Here is a 16590-nt window from a genome sequence, read left to right as displayed (position 1 = left end):
TGCAGCTGGGGGGAGGAGGAGGAGGAGGAGGATAGGGGCTTCGAGTCGAGTTTTGTTCATGAGGTTTAGAGTGTGAGTATTACACTTTTATGACTAATGAAAATCCTCATGTAAGCAATCTTGGATTTATTATTATTTTTTGCTCAAGTGGCTGTGATTTATGGTTCATGATTTAACTTGATTTTAATTTTGTTTTTGTGCATAATTTCAGAATGATGGTTGTAGATTTCGGGAGTGGTTTGACAACCCTGTGTATAGTGTGGGAACTCAGTTATTTCCACTTATAAGAGAAGAACTCACTAATTTGAGGAGAAGCTTGAATTTAAAGGATAAATTGATTGAAAAGTACTATGAAACTGAGATGTCATGAGGTAATTTCCAAACTCAAACAAGAGTTTAAGTTGAATAAATAAGAACATGAAGCTTGTTATTGCTTGGATGAGGTTGTACTTCGATCAAAATTTAATGAAATGTATTGTCTATTTAGTGATCAATTTTGATGTAATTTATTACGATTGTATGTGAAATGTATTATGGCTGTCATGTGAATATGTATAAGTTCATTCAAATAGAACTTGATGTGCATAATAAACTGAAGATTATATATAAATTATGTGTATCAAAACCTAAATATTATGGTACATAATATGTACATAATCTTGAGGTTATTGTGTACATAATATATACATATTATGTACATAATCTTCAAGTTACGCTACCCTATTAAATCTCATACAATTGTATATAATCTGTACATATCCTTCAAGCAATATCAGCTGTCAAATCTCATGATCAGCAAGAACATGACATATTTTCTATGTTAACTTTAACTGTTACATGTTAACTTTCATCATTATATTAACTTTCATCATTATATGTTAACTCTCCTCATAACATGTTAACTTTTCAGCTAAACATGTTAACGTTCATCATAATATGTTAACTTTCATTGTTACATGTTAACTTTCAACTGAACATGTTAACGTTCATCATAATAAAATTCTTACATTCTTACAACTGATATTGTTTAAATACACGATATGATTAGACTTATAATCTAGGATGAGATAAAATACTTGGTCATAGCTTTTTTTAAACGCTTCTACAAAAATAAAGCAGCGAAAGTTAACAGGTTTGGATAAAAGTTAACATAAAACAACAAAATTTAACATTCAGTATGAAAAGTTAACAGACTAGGAAGAAAGTTAACACGTTCTGTTAAAAGTCAACATATAACTATTATAGTTAACATGTTCTGATAAAAGTTAACATATAGATATGATACTTAACACTATTTCAATTATATCCTACTGTGCACTTCAAATCATCTTCACTATCAACAAAAATACTCAGATTCGGGTGCCTCTCAGATTTATATATCAATGATAAATCATCTCAAGAGACTTTCAGTCTTTCAAAGACATTAATTTTTAGTTTAAAAATTTATGTACATTGTCAAAGATCTACATAACAATTAAATTCTTCTCAACAAAGAATCACAAAAACATCACTATTAAATTTGTCCATTAACCCCTCTTTTTAAACTTAATTAATTACTTTTACACATATCTTCCCTTTGCGATAGACTCCTCCAAAACCCCGTCTCGTAAAAACTCATCCACATCTCCTCCTCCATCGCTGCCACCTCTGGCAACGGAATTGCCGCCGCAGGAATCCCCCACTCCTCCCTCATCCTCACGCTCTCTCCGTCGTTAAGATCGAAGCTCGACCAGATCAGTGTTACCTCCATTGTCGCCTTCTTCCTCATCGCGATGATCCGTCGCCTCTGCTCTTCATGTGCGCTCACCGGCAGATCGTCGCCGGCAGCTTCACCACCGAGTAGATGACGAGGTTGATGACGCTGCAGGGGACGCAACAGTAGATCGCCACGCACTCTGTCGCGGTGCCCCCGACTATCTCTCCGATTCACGAGCTAGAACGCATCAAGTCGGTTAGGGTCACAGACCGTCGGCGGTAATGGGCGATCGAGACGGTGCTGCTCGTCGATCTTGAGACCGCTGTCGACGACGATGCAGAGAGGAGGAGAGAAGAACAGGAGAAATGTGTCTCCATCGCTGCCACCTCCGGCAACGGAATTGCCGCCGCAGGAATCCCCCACTCCTCCCTCATCCTCACGCTCTCTCCGTCGTTAAGATCGAAGCTCGACCAGATCAGTGTTACCTCCATTGTCACCTTCTTCCTCATCGCGATGATCCGTCGCCTCTGCCCTTCATGTGCGCTCACCGGCAGATCGTCGCCGGCAGCTTCACCACCGAGTAGATGACGAGGTTGATGACGCTGCAGGGGACGCAGCAGTAGATCGCCACGCACTCTGTCGCGGTGCCCCCGACTATCTCTCCGATTCACGAGCTGGAACGCATCAAGTCGGTTAGGGTCACAGACCGTCGGCGGTAATGGGCGATCGAGACGGTGCTGCTCGTCGATCTTGAGACCGTTGTCGACGACGATGCAGAGAGGAGGAGAGAAGAACAGGAGAAATGAGCAGTTAGGAGAGAGGAGGAGCAGAAAGAAACAGAGAAGAAGAAGAGAAGGGGAAGTGGTATTTTCGGAACATTTTTGGATTGATTTATGGGAGTGTGTGAAAAATGGTCAGATCACATTTTTTGGGTTTTTTGGGGTTAAAGAACATGGGAAAAATATTGAGGGGCTGAGTCACATCCCCTTTATTTTTTGGGGGCCTATACACATTTTCCCCTAATTTTTAATGTCTAAGAAGCGTACTTTACTTTTAAGCTTGGCTTAATTGCACTTAAATGCCTTATAGTTTACCCGACCATGCACTAAAGTAACCTCCTTTTTCAAACCGAACAAAAAAATACCGCCAAGTATTTACTTTTTGCAGATAAATGCCCCTAATTTCAAAATGTTACATGTTAGCGTCCTATTGTTTACCCAATGTCGCATATACATGCCCCAAAGTTTGTAAATGGCGTCATTTAAGTACCTCAAAGTTTCTAAGAGTTTCACTTTAGTGCTCTCTGTTATGTGACACAAGAAAAGATAACATTGTCTGGGTCACTTTTAACTATGTGCTATTCATCTGCAACACTTAAATACTTGGGGCTTTTTTTTGCTCGGTTTGAAACGACAGAGCATTTAAGTGCAAGGACAGGAAAACTATTGGGCACTTAAGTGCAATTAGTTATCCAAACTTTTCTGTGATTATTAGCCATGTTAGGAGGAGTTGAGTCATGAACATCGAAATTTCATAAACTTTTATTGTATTGAAATTTGTATAATTAACACATGTAATAAGTTGGTGTACTTTACTTTCAAAATGTTATCTGTATCTACAATTAAACCATGTCAGGAGGCCGTAACTGATGTTGGGTCATAAATATTTTTGTGCAAAATGATATCTTAATTCTCTGTCATTGCTAACAGGAATGGCTTTCAGAAGCTGGGGAAGGTCAAAGACCCTACCCAGCGGAGTAGGCAGCTGGAAGAACTCGCAGAAAAGATGCGAAAATGCAAGAGGTGCAGTTTTCTTCTTATATTGGACCATCGATTTGTAGTTTCCATCAAAATAAACTGTCTTTTACACAAAACTTGAACTATTTTCTAACTGGATGTGATAAAGATATTAAAGTTTTGTATATCGGAAGGTTGATCAAAGAGTTTGATAGAGCGGCGAAGGCAGAGGAGGGCAGAAGTAGTGCTGACACCAGCAGAATGCTGAGTGAGAAAAAGCAGTCAATGGTATTGTATTATCTCTTAATTTCTTTGATCTCTATATAACCAAACATGTGAGCTCATATTTACATCCTTGCACATGTAGCTGTATATTAGCTAGGTTGGTTTTCTTTTGCAGATTAAAGAGTTGAGCTCATATGTTGCTCTGAAGGAGCGGTGAGTTTGTCCTTGTATTTCTTTTATCTCCATTTTAATGATTTTTTTCATGTGAATACATACAGTTATTTAGTCTCCGTGATTTTGTTTGGTTGATTCTACAATGGAACATTTTTCCAAGCTAATGTATTCGCTCTTTCAGATCAATTGCTCACGGCCCTAGAAATTCTCCAATTTTGATATTCTAGTAGTTTTGTGTTTTGCACCACTTCCTTGGATTTATCTTAACATTATAGGAGCTCCATCTGAAGATCATGTACCAAATTAGGAGTTCATATGCACATTGAAGAAAAACTCACTTCCATATTGCAACTGTTGCTGTGGCGCTTGATCTGCTTTTCTTCATTATTTCTCTGGGAGCTGGGTGGATGAGTTTCTTTATTCCCTTTCTATTTTACTCTTTTTTTTTTGGCAATGGGGGCCAGTTTTCCTTGAATATTGTGAAGACCGCTCCTTGTTTATTTTGAGAAGGTCATTGTTGTGCGCGGCGGAAGCCTCAAAGCGACACGAACAAGAACAATAGATAAATCACAACTAATAAGTCAAACACAATACCACAGCAAAACAACGAGTTTAACGTGATTCGGCAAGTTGCCTACGTCCACGATACAATGAGGGGGGAGTTTTTACTATTAGAAATCAAGAGAGTACAAATAGAGTTATAAATCTCACCGATCAAACCCTAAAACAAAGCTCTAGATCTCTCACAAATCTCTCATAATTGGATGCATCAATTCTTTCCCAAAGCCTGCTCAAAAACGTCCTTGCTTAACCCTAACTAATCAGGATTAGAGTTATATATCAGCTTCAAAACGAATCGGGTCAAATAACTGACCCAACTGCAAACCCGCTACGCGGTCGACCGTGGCGGTTGACCGTGACGGTCGACCGTGCAGGTACCGCGGCCGACCGTGCAGGTACCGCGGTCGACCGAACACCCCCGACAGAGAATAAATCGATTACAGGAAATCCACAGTCGACCACGGTGGTCGACCGAACTAATTCCCGAGAGTTAAATCGCCTACAGGGTCTGCGCGGTCGACCGCCTTCAGCTCCAGAGCCTCCTGCTCTCCTGTGCATGTTCGCGGTCGACCACCCTGATTTCCTGAACTTCTCTCGCCACTTCTTCAATTCTCCATCTTGGCGAATATTTCTACCAAAGCTGAGCCGATACAAAATCATCCAAGTGTCCCACTTGTTGCATCCAGGACGTCGTGGAAACACCCCACGACAACAGACTCAATCCACAACAAGTCGAGAAATCAAACATGAGTTGAAATGATCTCCCCCCATCTGAATCAAACTGGCTGTATCGAAAGACTGCCCACGTATCCTCTTGCCCAAGAAATCAAGCCGAACGTAGTTCACCCAAATGGCCTCCAAAGGTCTCAACACTGAAGAATGTTCAAAAGCCTCAAATAATGACCAAATTTCACACCTAAAATAACTTTGGTCATCATATCTGCAAGGTTATCGTTCGTGTGGACCTTCTCTAATATGACATCATCATCATCCAAAACATCACGAACAAAAATGGAATCTGACATCGATGTACTTCGTGTGCGCATGATAAACTTGGTTCTTTACTAAATAGATAGCCGACAAGCTATCACAAAATACCTGAATGGTCTCCTGTGCGACCCACAAGTCATCCAATAATCCCTGCAGTCACAATGCCTCCTTAATAGCCTCAATCACCGTCATATACTCTGCCTCTGTAGTAGAGAGAGCCACTGTGGACTGAAGCATACATCACCAATATACCGGTGTACCTGCCAATATAAACACATAACCTGAAGTAGAACGACGCTTGTCAAGATCTCTAGTATAATCTGAATCCACGTAACCAATACAATCCTGCTCATTCTTCTCATCCTTCTGAAATACCAAACCAACATCCATGGTGTCTCTAACATACCGTAGAATCCACTTCACGGCCTCCTAATGATCCTTCCCGGGGTCATGCATATATCTCGATACCATGCTCACGGTCTATGACAAATCTAGCATCGTACACACCATCACATATATCAAGCTACCTACTGCACTGGCATATGGGACCTTCGACATATAATCTATGTTCTCAACTGAAACAGGCGACATCAACGTTGAAAGCTTAAAGTGGGGAGCCAATGGTATGCTAACTACTTTTGCATTGCCCTTAAAGCTGAATTTCTTCAACATCTTCTGCAAATAGCTCTTCTGTGTAAGCTTCAATCTCTCCTTCACCCTGTTTCTCTCGATCTTCATACCCAATATCTTCTTTGCTTCTCCAAGATCTTTCATCTCGAACTCGGATGACAGCTCCTCTTTTAACTTTCGAATAGTCGAAGAATTCCTGAAAGCAATAAGTATATCTGTAGGCTGTCTAAAAATCAAAATAGATAGCTGATCCCCCATCAAACACCGATGATGGAAATTACAATCTGACGACTTTCAAAAGGCTATAATTTAAAGACTTTCACATAGATTGATGAAAGTTATAATCTGACGACCTTCACAACAACTGATGAAAGCTTTAATCAACAGCCTTCACAATTAACATCGGGGATTACAATCTGACGACTCTCATATTTTCAAGGAGCCAAGATGAAGATTATAAGATAATAATCTTTGCAACGCTCTGCAGAAGAAGCTATAAGTCATTGGCTCCTTCTAAAACACAGAATTCATCTTCGCGTTTCAATTCCTGAAATGCAGGCGACCCCCGCGTTTCCAAGCTTCAACAAGCAAAACACGAGCAACCCTCGCGTTTCCAACCTTCAGCAAACGAAGCGCAGGCGACCCCCGCGTTTCCAACCTTCAGACTCCAAAACACGAGCGACCCTCGCGTTTTTCAACACCCAGCGAGTACCCAACTCTGCGTCTCCATTCTAAAACACGGAGTTAGGGTCCTGAACGCCAACGTGGGCGTTTGACTCGTTCAAACACGAGCTGAACAGTTGCAGGAACTGTTTTTCCTCCACGATTTGAGGGATTTCTGTCCCACTTAGGAGCAGATTAAGGGGGCGGTTACACCATTCTCAACCCTATTATGGAGAGAATTAATGAGGGCGGTTACACCCCTTAATTTCCTATAAATATGGGTAAACTCAATTGAGTTCGGGGTGACTTTTTGGATCTGAGACTTGGCAGCGAGGAGGAGATCTTTGGCTTCTTCTTGGGGATCTTCGATTTGGAGTTTTGAAGATCAAAACTGCACAAAAGAGAGATCAACATTCATCTTTTGGGAGCAGTTTTGAGAGCTTTCAGCCTTGGCAGATTAACCGACTTTCGGTTCAAATCAACTCTTTCATAGAGTTTCAAACTCGTTCAGAGTTATCAACTCATCAAAAGTCTAAAACTTGCCACGCAAGTTCTCCACAACGTCGAATCGTAAGGAGAAGATATCGTTCCAGTGAATCAAAACGTCGGATCGTCAACGGAGAGCAAACTCGACGTGAGCATTCGAGGGAGGCATTTCATCGTCACCGTGAAGAACCCAGAATTAAACAAAGGGGAGAATCCAGATTAATTCTTCTCTCTTTTGTAATCAGGAAATCCAAATTGTAATTGAGATCGAAGGAATACAAATCAATTTTCCTTTATTTTTTTTATTGCAAATTTTCCCACAAAATAATATCATCAACATATAAAAGTAAATATATGTGCTCACCATCCTGTAGCTTGTGCATGTAAACACATGGATCATATGGGCTCCTCGTATACCCATGGCCAATCATGATGCTGTCGAATCTCTTATACCGCTGTCTCGATGATTGCTTCAAACCATAAAAAGACTTCTTCAGCTTGCAAACCAATTCTTCTTTTCCTGCAGCTTTGAATCCTAAGGGTTGTGTCATGTACTTTCCTGCAGCTTTGAATCCTAAGGGTTGTGTCATGTAGATCTCCTCATCTAAATCTCCGTGTAGAAAGGCTGTCTTTACATCCATATCCTAAGGGTTGTGTCATGTAGATCTCCTCATCTAAATCTCCGTGTAGAAAGGCTGTCTTTACATCCATTTGGACCAAATCCAAATTCAACTGTGCCACTAACGCCAATAAAATTCGAATCGACGAATGCTTCATAACGGGTAAAAATACCTCGTTGTAATCAATACCCTCAAGCTGTGCATATCCCTTGGTAACCAATCTGGTTTTGGACCAAATGTCCTTAATAAAAGATCCCTCATTCGCATATACCCACTTATAACCAATAGCTTTCTTATCCTTAGGTAGCTTTGCAAGTTTTCAAGTGTCGTTCTTCTGAAGAGATCGTATCTCCTCCTCCATAGCTTTCCTCTACCTAATCGAATCGGGGCTAGACTCTGCCTCCCTGAATATGGATGGAACCATATCATCAACGACCTCCACTGATAATGCATATGCGACCATGACATCATTATACCTAGCTGGCCGACGAATCACCCTCCTCGGTCTATCTGTTGCAATGGACTCCTGAACATGATCCTGCTTCTGAGTCTTACCATCCACTGTATCCTCTATCTGTCTGGCTGTCATCTCCTCTCCTCTCAGTGTCACCTCTGTAGGAGCTTCGATGGATATAATGATATCTGGAGTGGATGGATTCACATCATCCTCCACCTGCTGTGATATCTCAACTGTCTGGTCTCCCTCCACCTGCTGAGGGACTCAAGACCTCATTATATACGCCTCATCGAATGTGACATCTCTGCTAATAACTATCTTCTTGTCCTGTGGATCCCATAACTTGAAGCCTTTAACTCCATCTCTAAATCCCACTAAGACAGGTTTCCTCGCACTCGGATTTAATTTACCATCACTGACATGATAATAAGCTGGACACCCAAATATCCGAAGCGACTCATAATCACTAGCCACCGAACTAAACCAACGCTCCAAAGGAGTCTTCCTGTCTATCACAGTGCAGGATAACCTATTCACGAGATGGCTCACATAAACCAATACCTCGGCCCAAAAGGATTTAGGCAATCTACTATGTGTCATCATACATCGTACCTTCTCCAGCAATGTACGGTTCAATCTTTCAGCCACCCTGTTCTGTTGCGGTGTCTCTCGAACTGTGAAGTATCTTCTAATGCCGTAATCCCGACAAAACTACAGAAATGGATCACTTTTGTACTCTCCACCGTTATCTGAACGTAGAGTCTTCACCTTTCTTCCTGTCTGCAGCTCCACTTTCTTTTTTCACCCCATAAAAATATCCAGGACCTGATATTTATGCTTCATAGGGTATACCTAATTCCTCCTGGAATAATCATCAATGAAAGTGACAAAATAATTAGCCCTATCAAGAGATGTGTTTTTGGAAGGACCCCAAACATCTGTGTGAATGTAATCCAATGTACCTCGGGTGTTGTGAACAGCGATGCTAAACTTCACTCTAGTCTTCTTCCCAAGTACACAATGCTCACACAACTCCATCTTGCAGGTCTTAGCAACTTTCAATAGCCCCTATTTTGTCAATGACTGTAAGGACTTATCACCTGTGTGTCCAAATCTCATGTGTCATAAAGTGGTAGTGTCCTTCTCTGTAGTGATAGAAGCTGCCAGATCCCCTGTAACTGTCTTGCCCTTCAAGTAGTATAGGTTGTTTTCCCTGACACCTCGCATCACCACCATAGAACCCTTCGTGACCTTCACTGTAGTATCCTCTAAGATCACTCTATATCCAGCTACCTCCAAAGTCCCAAGAGAAATGATGTTCTTTGTCAACTACGGCACGAACCTCACTTCCTTCAACTCCCTAATCACTCTGTCATGTATCCTAATCCGGACTGAACCAATACCACTAATAGGACATTCGTGGTCATTATCTATAAGCACGACATTCACTCTTTCTAACTCCTCAAAGCTGAAGAACCAATCCCTTCTAGGGTAAATGTGATATGTAGCTCCCGAATCCATCATCCACTCCGTGAAACTAACATAGCAAACCGACGGTAGTGCAGGACACGAATAGCTCGAAGAATCTGAATGCTCATCAATAGCTTTTGCAACATTCACTTCTGAAGCTTGTACATCTTTTTCTTTGTTCTTCCCAGTTTTTTCCTTTCACTTTGGGCAGTCAATCTTCCAATGTCCTTTACAATACCAATATTAGTTTCTACCAACACTCTTATAGGCACTCCTATTCTTTGACTTTGAGCGGTTGAACTGGCGACGGTTTGGATCTCGGCCTCGAATAGCTAATGCATCTCCTGATGTCTTCTCGGAGGGTTCATCATCACTCTTCCTCAACTCATAATTCACCAAAGCTGAGGTCACCTCCTTGTAGCTAACAGTAGTTCTTCCATTGATCATAGTTATAACGAACGTACCATAATCATCTTCCGACAACGAGCACAAAAGTAACATCGCCTTATCTTCATCCTCAACCATGATATGCACATTGGTCATATCTGAAAGTAGCTTTGTGAAATTGTTGACATGCTCCCTGATGGAAACTCCCCTCTTCATCTTGAACTGGTAAAACCTCTTATTCAAATGAAACCGATTCTCAATGCTCTTAGTAAGATACTTCTCATTGAGTGTTTCCCACATTCTCTTCGCCGACGTCTCGTTCATAACATCATAAATAAGATCCGGCGTCAAGAATGACCGAATAACTCCACAAGCTCTACTATTTATCTTCTTCCAAACCTTATCCTCCATGTCTTCGGGTTTCTCTTGTAACTCAAGAGTCTCCTTCAAATTCTGTGCATCCAAGGCGTCCATTACCTGACACCTCCACAATCCGAAATTAATCTTACCGTCGAACTTCGGAACATCAATCTTCGTGTTATTGATGCTTAGACTCTGTATCGCTTTCGTAAGAGACGAACCTGATGTGTTTGCTTCTCCCATATTATCGATCTAACTCTTCAGATAGGAATTCTTCACCGAATCCTTCAAACAAGCCTGAAGTTCTGATACCAATTGATGTGCGCGGCGGAAGCCTCAAAGCGACACGAACAAGAACAAGAGATAAATCACAACTAATAAGCCAAACACAATATCACAACAAGACAACGAGTTTAACGTGATTCGGCAAGTTGCCTACATCCATGAGGTAAGGAGGAGGGAGTTCTTACTATTAGAAATCAAGAGAATACAAATAGAGTTACAAATCTCACCGATCAAACCCTAAAACAAAGCTCTAGATCTCTCATAAATCTCCCACAATTGGATGCATCAATTATCTCCCAAAAACTGCTCAAAAATGTCATTGCTTAACCCTAACTAATCAAGATTAGAGTTATATATCAGCTTCAAAATGAATCGGGTCAAATAACTGACCCAACTGCAAACCCGCTACGTGGTCGACCGAACACCACCGACAGAGAATAAATCGATTACAGGAAACCCACAGTCGACCGCGATGGTCGACCGAACCAATTCTCGAGAGTTAAATCGCCTACAGGGTCCGCGCGGTCGACCGTCACGGTCGACCGCCTTCAGCTCCAGAGCCTCTTGCTCTCCTGTGCATGTTCGCGGTCGACCGCCGCTGACTCGCGGTCAACCACCAGTCTGCCTGGCTAATTCCTGTTGATTTCCTGAACTTCTCTCGCCACTTCTTCAGTCATTAGTGTCATGGTTCAACTATAATTCACAAAGTTGAAAAACAGCAGAACGATAGTTTGTTGAAGACATTTAAGACCCTTCACAAAGGTTTCACACGTGACAATAAAAGTGATCATCATTGTGTAAGCATCAAAGTTGAAGGATGGTCCATTTCTTTGTTATGACTTTGTTTTTTATCTTAACACATCAATCTTTAACCCTTTTCCGTATTTAGGATTTCCATTGGCATATAGCTATAAGTTAAAAAAAGAAATGCTAGAAGTTGCTTGCTTAGGCAAGCTCCTTGCATATCTGAAAATTTTTGTTAAGTAACAAGTTGAAAGCCAACAGAAACAAACGCTTATATCCAATCAAAGCCTGGAGAAGAAATTTCAAATAGGTCAACAGGTTATCCTTCCAAACTAATTCATCATTTTGTAAAACGCTGCTAACAGAAACCAAATTGCAGTTTGTTTTAGATATTATCTGACGTCGTTCCCTTAGTTAAATATTATCTGACACTTGATGCTTCTATATCCCACTTTCTATTTACCTGAGAGGCATTGTGATGCCATTTCCAATTCTGTTGATGGCAAAGCTGGTGCATGCTATTGCAGGTATGCTGGTATCTTTGACGCTAACCGAGTTGATCTATTTGATGCTCCTGGCACAGAAGGCTATGGCCGAAAGTAAGTTGCATGCTTAGCATAATTACGTGAAATCACTGAAGCCGTCCTGGAAATTTTTTTAACCCGACACTTTGACCTTCTTCCATGCTGAAGAGAAACCTTCAAGGATATGCTTAATTAGGCAAAACCTAAGTGATTAGTGCATTTGCATGCACGAAATTTGTTATATATGTTAATATGAGAGAAGAGGGAATGACTGTTCTGGCAGCTTCACTGCCTTCATTCTTGGCAATTTGATAATGAGGTGAAGATGAGGCCGAGAGAATTGGGCTTTTATTGGAAATTTGAATATTGGAAAGCTGCTTATTGATATTAAGACTAGATCACAGGAATTACCGTGAAGATAAGACTAAGGCCAAGTTGGAGGAAGGTGTTACGAATCATCAAACAAGTTGGAAGGAGTTTTATGCAATAAAGATGACAGCTCATGGTAGTTATTTATAGATTAGCCTTAAAACAATGAGAAGAGCATTTTCTTCACTATTGCCCTGTGTGAAGAAAAATAACATTATTTCCTTGGAGCTGTCAACGAAGGTAATTTCTCAAATTTAAGGAAAAGTTGTAAAAGCCGAATTATACAATAGAAAATTGTTGGCAGTAGTTTTTGGCAGTATTAGTATTTTATTAAGTTTTAGCGTGAACAACTATCAACCCCAAGCTCTCCCTTTGGGAAGTTGCTCTCAACATAATGCAACCTTGTCTTATGCAATCATGTTAAGAGGAAAAAGAATTTACAATTGAATGGAAGAAAGGATTCATGTAGCCGACCTCAAAATTTTGGGATAAGAGGCTTTGTTATTGTTGCTTTATTGCTGTATGTTAACCGGGGAAAAAAACCTTGTTAATACCAAACTTCTTCACTTTTCTCTCCCTTGTTTTAAAATACATGTTCATATATATATAAATATATTCTCCATGTGTGTACACAATTGTGTATGCTTGTTGCTCGGTTGATGTGAGTGTATCCGTGTCGGTAGTGGTGTAATGCTCAACCTTTCTTCGTCCTCTTCTCTTCTCCTTTACTGGATCTTTCTAAATCTTCTGGGTGCATGGAATAATTTTTGGCAGTGCTAGCAAGTGTGATTCTCCACTAGCCTCTGAATTGAAGTCAATGCATTTATATGTTATTTAATGTTAGTACTTTTTTTAATAAAAGAATTGATGATACTATTTTAGTAGACATTTCTTGTTGTTGATAAAAAGCCTATATTATTGTAGATATGACCAACATTTGATGGATAATGGTAACAAGATGATGGATGAAACAGATCAAGCTATTGAGCGATTAAAGAACGTTAATTTCTGAATTAGCCAGTGTCAATTATTTTGAGTAATCTTGTTTCTTGGCTTGAAGATACTCGTTTTACCATTGGGTAAATTTTGACCATGCCTTTTTTTTTGTATCAGCAATCTAGATTTACATCTCTCCATACAAGCATCATGCTTTTTAACATTTTCTTGTGTTATTTGCTTCCGACTACAGATCTGATGTGTTGAAACTATTTCTTTCTGTACTTTAACAAACAGTTCATTCTGAATCTGCTAGGTCTAACGACAGTATAAAATTTGATCGTGGTGTTGAAGCCTTTTTTTTATAATGAAATCTGCACTATAATAATTTTATTGAAAATTTCTATGTTACCAACTATAAGTATGTTTTATATTTCAATAGCCAGAACTAAGAAACAATGATTGAGGATTTTGATGTCATCTCGTGTATCAACCTTGTGTTCATGATCTATATCAGGATCCAGTTATGACAGACGCTTTATGTAGTGGGTATTTATCTTTCCTTTTTCTTTCAAATGGTTTAATTTTTGCGTGTTTTTTTCCTCTAGGTAGTTGAAGACACAGTTAATGTTGGAGCTGAAACTGCAGCTGCTCTCAAGGCACAGGTATCTCGTGTGTCAGGACTGAGAAATCCTTATTTTCTCTTTGGTCTCAATTTAATTTGATTAGATCTAAATTTTACTAGTTCATGTTTATACTGATAGACTCAACAAATGAGCAGAATTGTCAATGAACTCAACTCAATCCATTTCTAAATCAAGAAAGCAACCTAAACTAGTGAAAGCAATTGGCAGGCAGGTCAGGCTGTAAGATCTGGTTTCTATTCATTTTCTCCGAGTTTCTCGGCTTGTATCCTCCCTTTTTTTGTGTTGGCTGCCTCCTCACTTGTAATTTCTTAATGTTTATTTTATTTAAGGTTGCAACTGACCGTTGTATAATGGCCATGCTCGTCCTAATTGTAATGCGGATTATAGCGATTGTCATTGTGAAGGTTGGACATCCCTATACCTAATAATGCTCGTTATGCTTCATTTTCCAATGTTTGAAGCTTTTGCCACTGTTGCACTTCTTGATCTATTCACATTCACGCATCCTTTGGCCACGTTTGAGGCTTCTCTTTCTGTTGTATTTGCTGTGTTTTGTCGTGTTTTGAGTACAGCCTGCTATTTCAAACTTGACGTTTGAGCTGGTGATCATCGTAGCGAAGATAAGATTGAACTGAACTCTTTCTACCTTGAACTCCAATCTTCAGCATCATGAGTTTAACTCTTGGATAGTGGCAATTAAGGTTATCCTTGTGGATTATCTTTACTGATTTTTGATAAACCGGTAGTTCTTTCTGCTCAAACTAAATTAGATATTGCCAGCATCCTGCACGTTTTGGCCGAAAGTTCATTCGTCATTTGCCTTAGCATGCCGCAAAAAGTTGCCCTCACTGCTCCCTCTCTCCTTCTGTGTGGGTGGAAGTACAATTCCAAGTTATTGAGCTTTTTCATTTTGTCATGATTCAAGGATGCACTATTATTTCAGTGAGATCTGCTGGTGTTACTGTTGCGCAGACAGGAAATCAGACATAAAGCTTTCCAAAATTCTATCTCATGACTTAGTCCCATTTATGACAAGGATGTAGTCACTTGTGTACACGGAAACTTTTTTTTTATATATGCAATAACTTGGCCATGTAGTGATCGGCCTGAATTGTGCGTATATGTTTCGTTCTTGTTATTCTTGGGGATTATTTTTGCAGTTGAACTAACTTATCTCTTCTTTAACTGTCAGATCATTAACCCTCTTAACAAGGACATTCCTGATGTACCCGGGCTTGCTCCTCCAGCTCAAGCCAGCAACCGAAAACTCCTGTGGGATTCAAGCGAGACATAAAATCGCCGCAGGCTATGTGCATCTTAATAACGAGTAAGGCCATTTTTTCTGATTGTTACTGAACCATCCTAAACATTATTCTTGTTGTATCGACCTTCATTTTCGTGTATATATATAACACTAAATTTCATTATGTGTAGAGCGTAACAGAGCTAGTCATTAAGACATTAACATGCTACAGTGTTTTCTGATTGTTACTGAACCATCCTAAACATTATTCTTGTTGTATCGACCTTCATTTTCGTGTATATATATAACACTAAATTTCATTATGTGTAGAGCGTAACAGAGCTTTGTATCGACCTTCATTTTCGTGTATATATATAACACTAAATTTCATTATGTGTAGAGCGTAACAGAGCTGGTTAACATTAAGACATGCACGGGAGAGGATATTTTCGTTGCCTAGTGTTATTAGCAAGTCTTCCATCACTTTTCAACAGAATGAAAGTTAAAACATATTGGTGTTATTTGTGATTTTTATAGCATCACTTCTTTAGGGTGTAGCCGTACGTGTAGGACACGAGCAGGCGCAAGCGGGTACTTTTGACAACGTAGCTTTTAGCCCCCTCATAATATCATGTTTGTGGTTGGATCGATCCCTTTGAATCAGTACGCTATGATGAGTTCCTGACGAGGGAGAAAGGAGAGTGATGGTCAAAATTTTGGAAATGGTATAAACAAATAATCTTGAAATTTCCAAGCTCAAAACCTTAAGCAAGCGAGAGGAAGAAAAGAAAAGGGTAACAAAGAAGAAAATGTCTCCAGCGTCTTCCGTTTGAGGAATGTTTCAAAATTCTGTTTTTTTTTAAAGATAAACTGTATTAAATTATCTTTCCTCTTAGGGCCCGTTTGGTTGCTGAAGAGGGCTTGGGAAAGCCTGCTAAAACTGATCAAAACTGTCAGTTTTGACAGGCTTTCTTGCAAAAACGTTATTTTTGGGGCGTTTTTACAAGAAAGCCTGCCAAAACTGACAGTTTTTGTCAGTTATGACAGGCTTTCTGCCCATTTCAACTCCTCTTAACTTGGGAAATTTTTTTTGTGCATTTGAAAAAAAATGTTATTTTATCTTTTGCGAAAGATCCTAAAAAAAGAAATAAGCAGGGTTTCGTCGTTGAGTGAAAAATGGGAAATTCATGGAATTAAGAATTCAGTTCTTACAAGCAAATGCCCAATATCCAATTAGACTTACAATTTTGATAAAAAATAAAATTTTTAATGATAATAAAATAATATTTTTGAGATCTGAGAAAAAAGTTATAATTATACAACTGGAGGAAAGAGCAACTTTTAGTAGACTATTAGAGTACAAACAATGTTTTAGGTTTATTTTCCA

General features: G+C 39.7%; 1 protein-coding gene across 5 annotated transcripts; it reads left to right on the top strand.

The window, feature by feature from the left end:
- Positions 4–15409, top strand: LOC109851313 (novel plant SNARE 11-like). Of its 5 annotated transcripts, XM_020421377.1 has the most exons (11): positions 20–110; positions 212–371; positions 3406–3498; positions 3627–3720; positions 3833–3870; positions 12012–12083; positions 13922–13978; positions 14095–14171; positions 14290–14364; positions 15153–15287; positions 15395–15409. In XM_020421377.1, the coding sequence occupies exons 2-7, from the start codon at positions 367–369 to the stop codon at positions 13923–13925; spliced, it is 306 nt and encodes a 101-aa protein (XP_020276966.1). In that variant the 5' UTR covers positions 20–110; positions 212–366; the 3' UTR covers positions 13926–13978; positions 14095–14171; positions 14290–14364; positions 15153–15287; positions 15395–15409. The 5 variants fall into 5 exon arrangements, with proteins under 5 accessions (XP_020276965.1, XP_020276966.1, XP_020276964.1 ...); XM_020421376.1 differs by lacking the exon at positions 15395–15409 and having other exon boundaries at positions 4–72; positions 15153–15387; XM_020421375.1 differs by lacking the exon at positions 15395–15409 and having other exon boundaries at positions 15153–15387.

Source organism: Asparagus officinalis, chromosome 8, assembly GCF_001876935.1.
Source record: "Asparagus officinalis chromosome 8, Aspof.V1, whole genome shotgun sequence".
NCBI lineage: Eukaryota > Viridiplantae > Streptophyta > Magnoliopsida > Asparagales > Asparagaceae > Asparagus > Asparagus officinalis.
Note: the sequence above shows the minus strand (reverse complement) of the source record. Positions and strands in the feature narration are given on the sequence as shown.

Bases quoted from the DNA above. Each gene is read 5' to 3' on its own strand.
- LOC109851313 (XM_020421377.1), top strand. The intron at 3,499-3,626 runs GTGCAGTTTTCT...GTATATCGGAAG, and splicing joins AAGATGCGAAAATGCAAGAG to GTTGATCAAAGAGTTTGATA. The intron at 3,871-12,011 runs GTGAGTTTGTCC...ATGCTATTGCAG, and splicing joins TATGTTGCTCTGAAGGAGCG to GTATGCTGGTATCTTTGACG.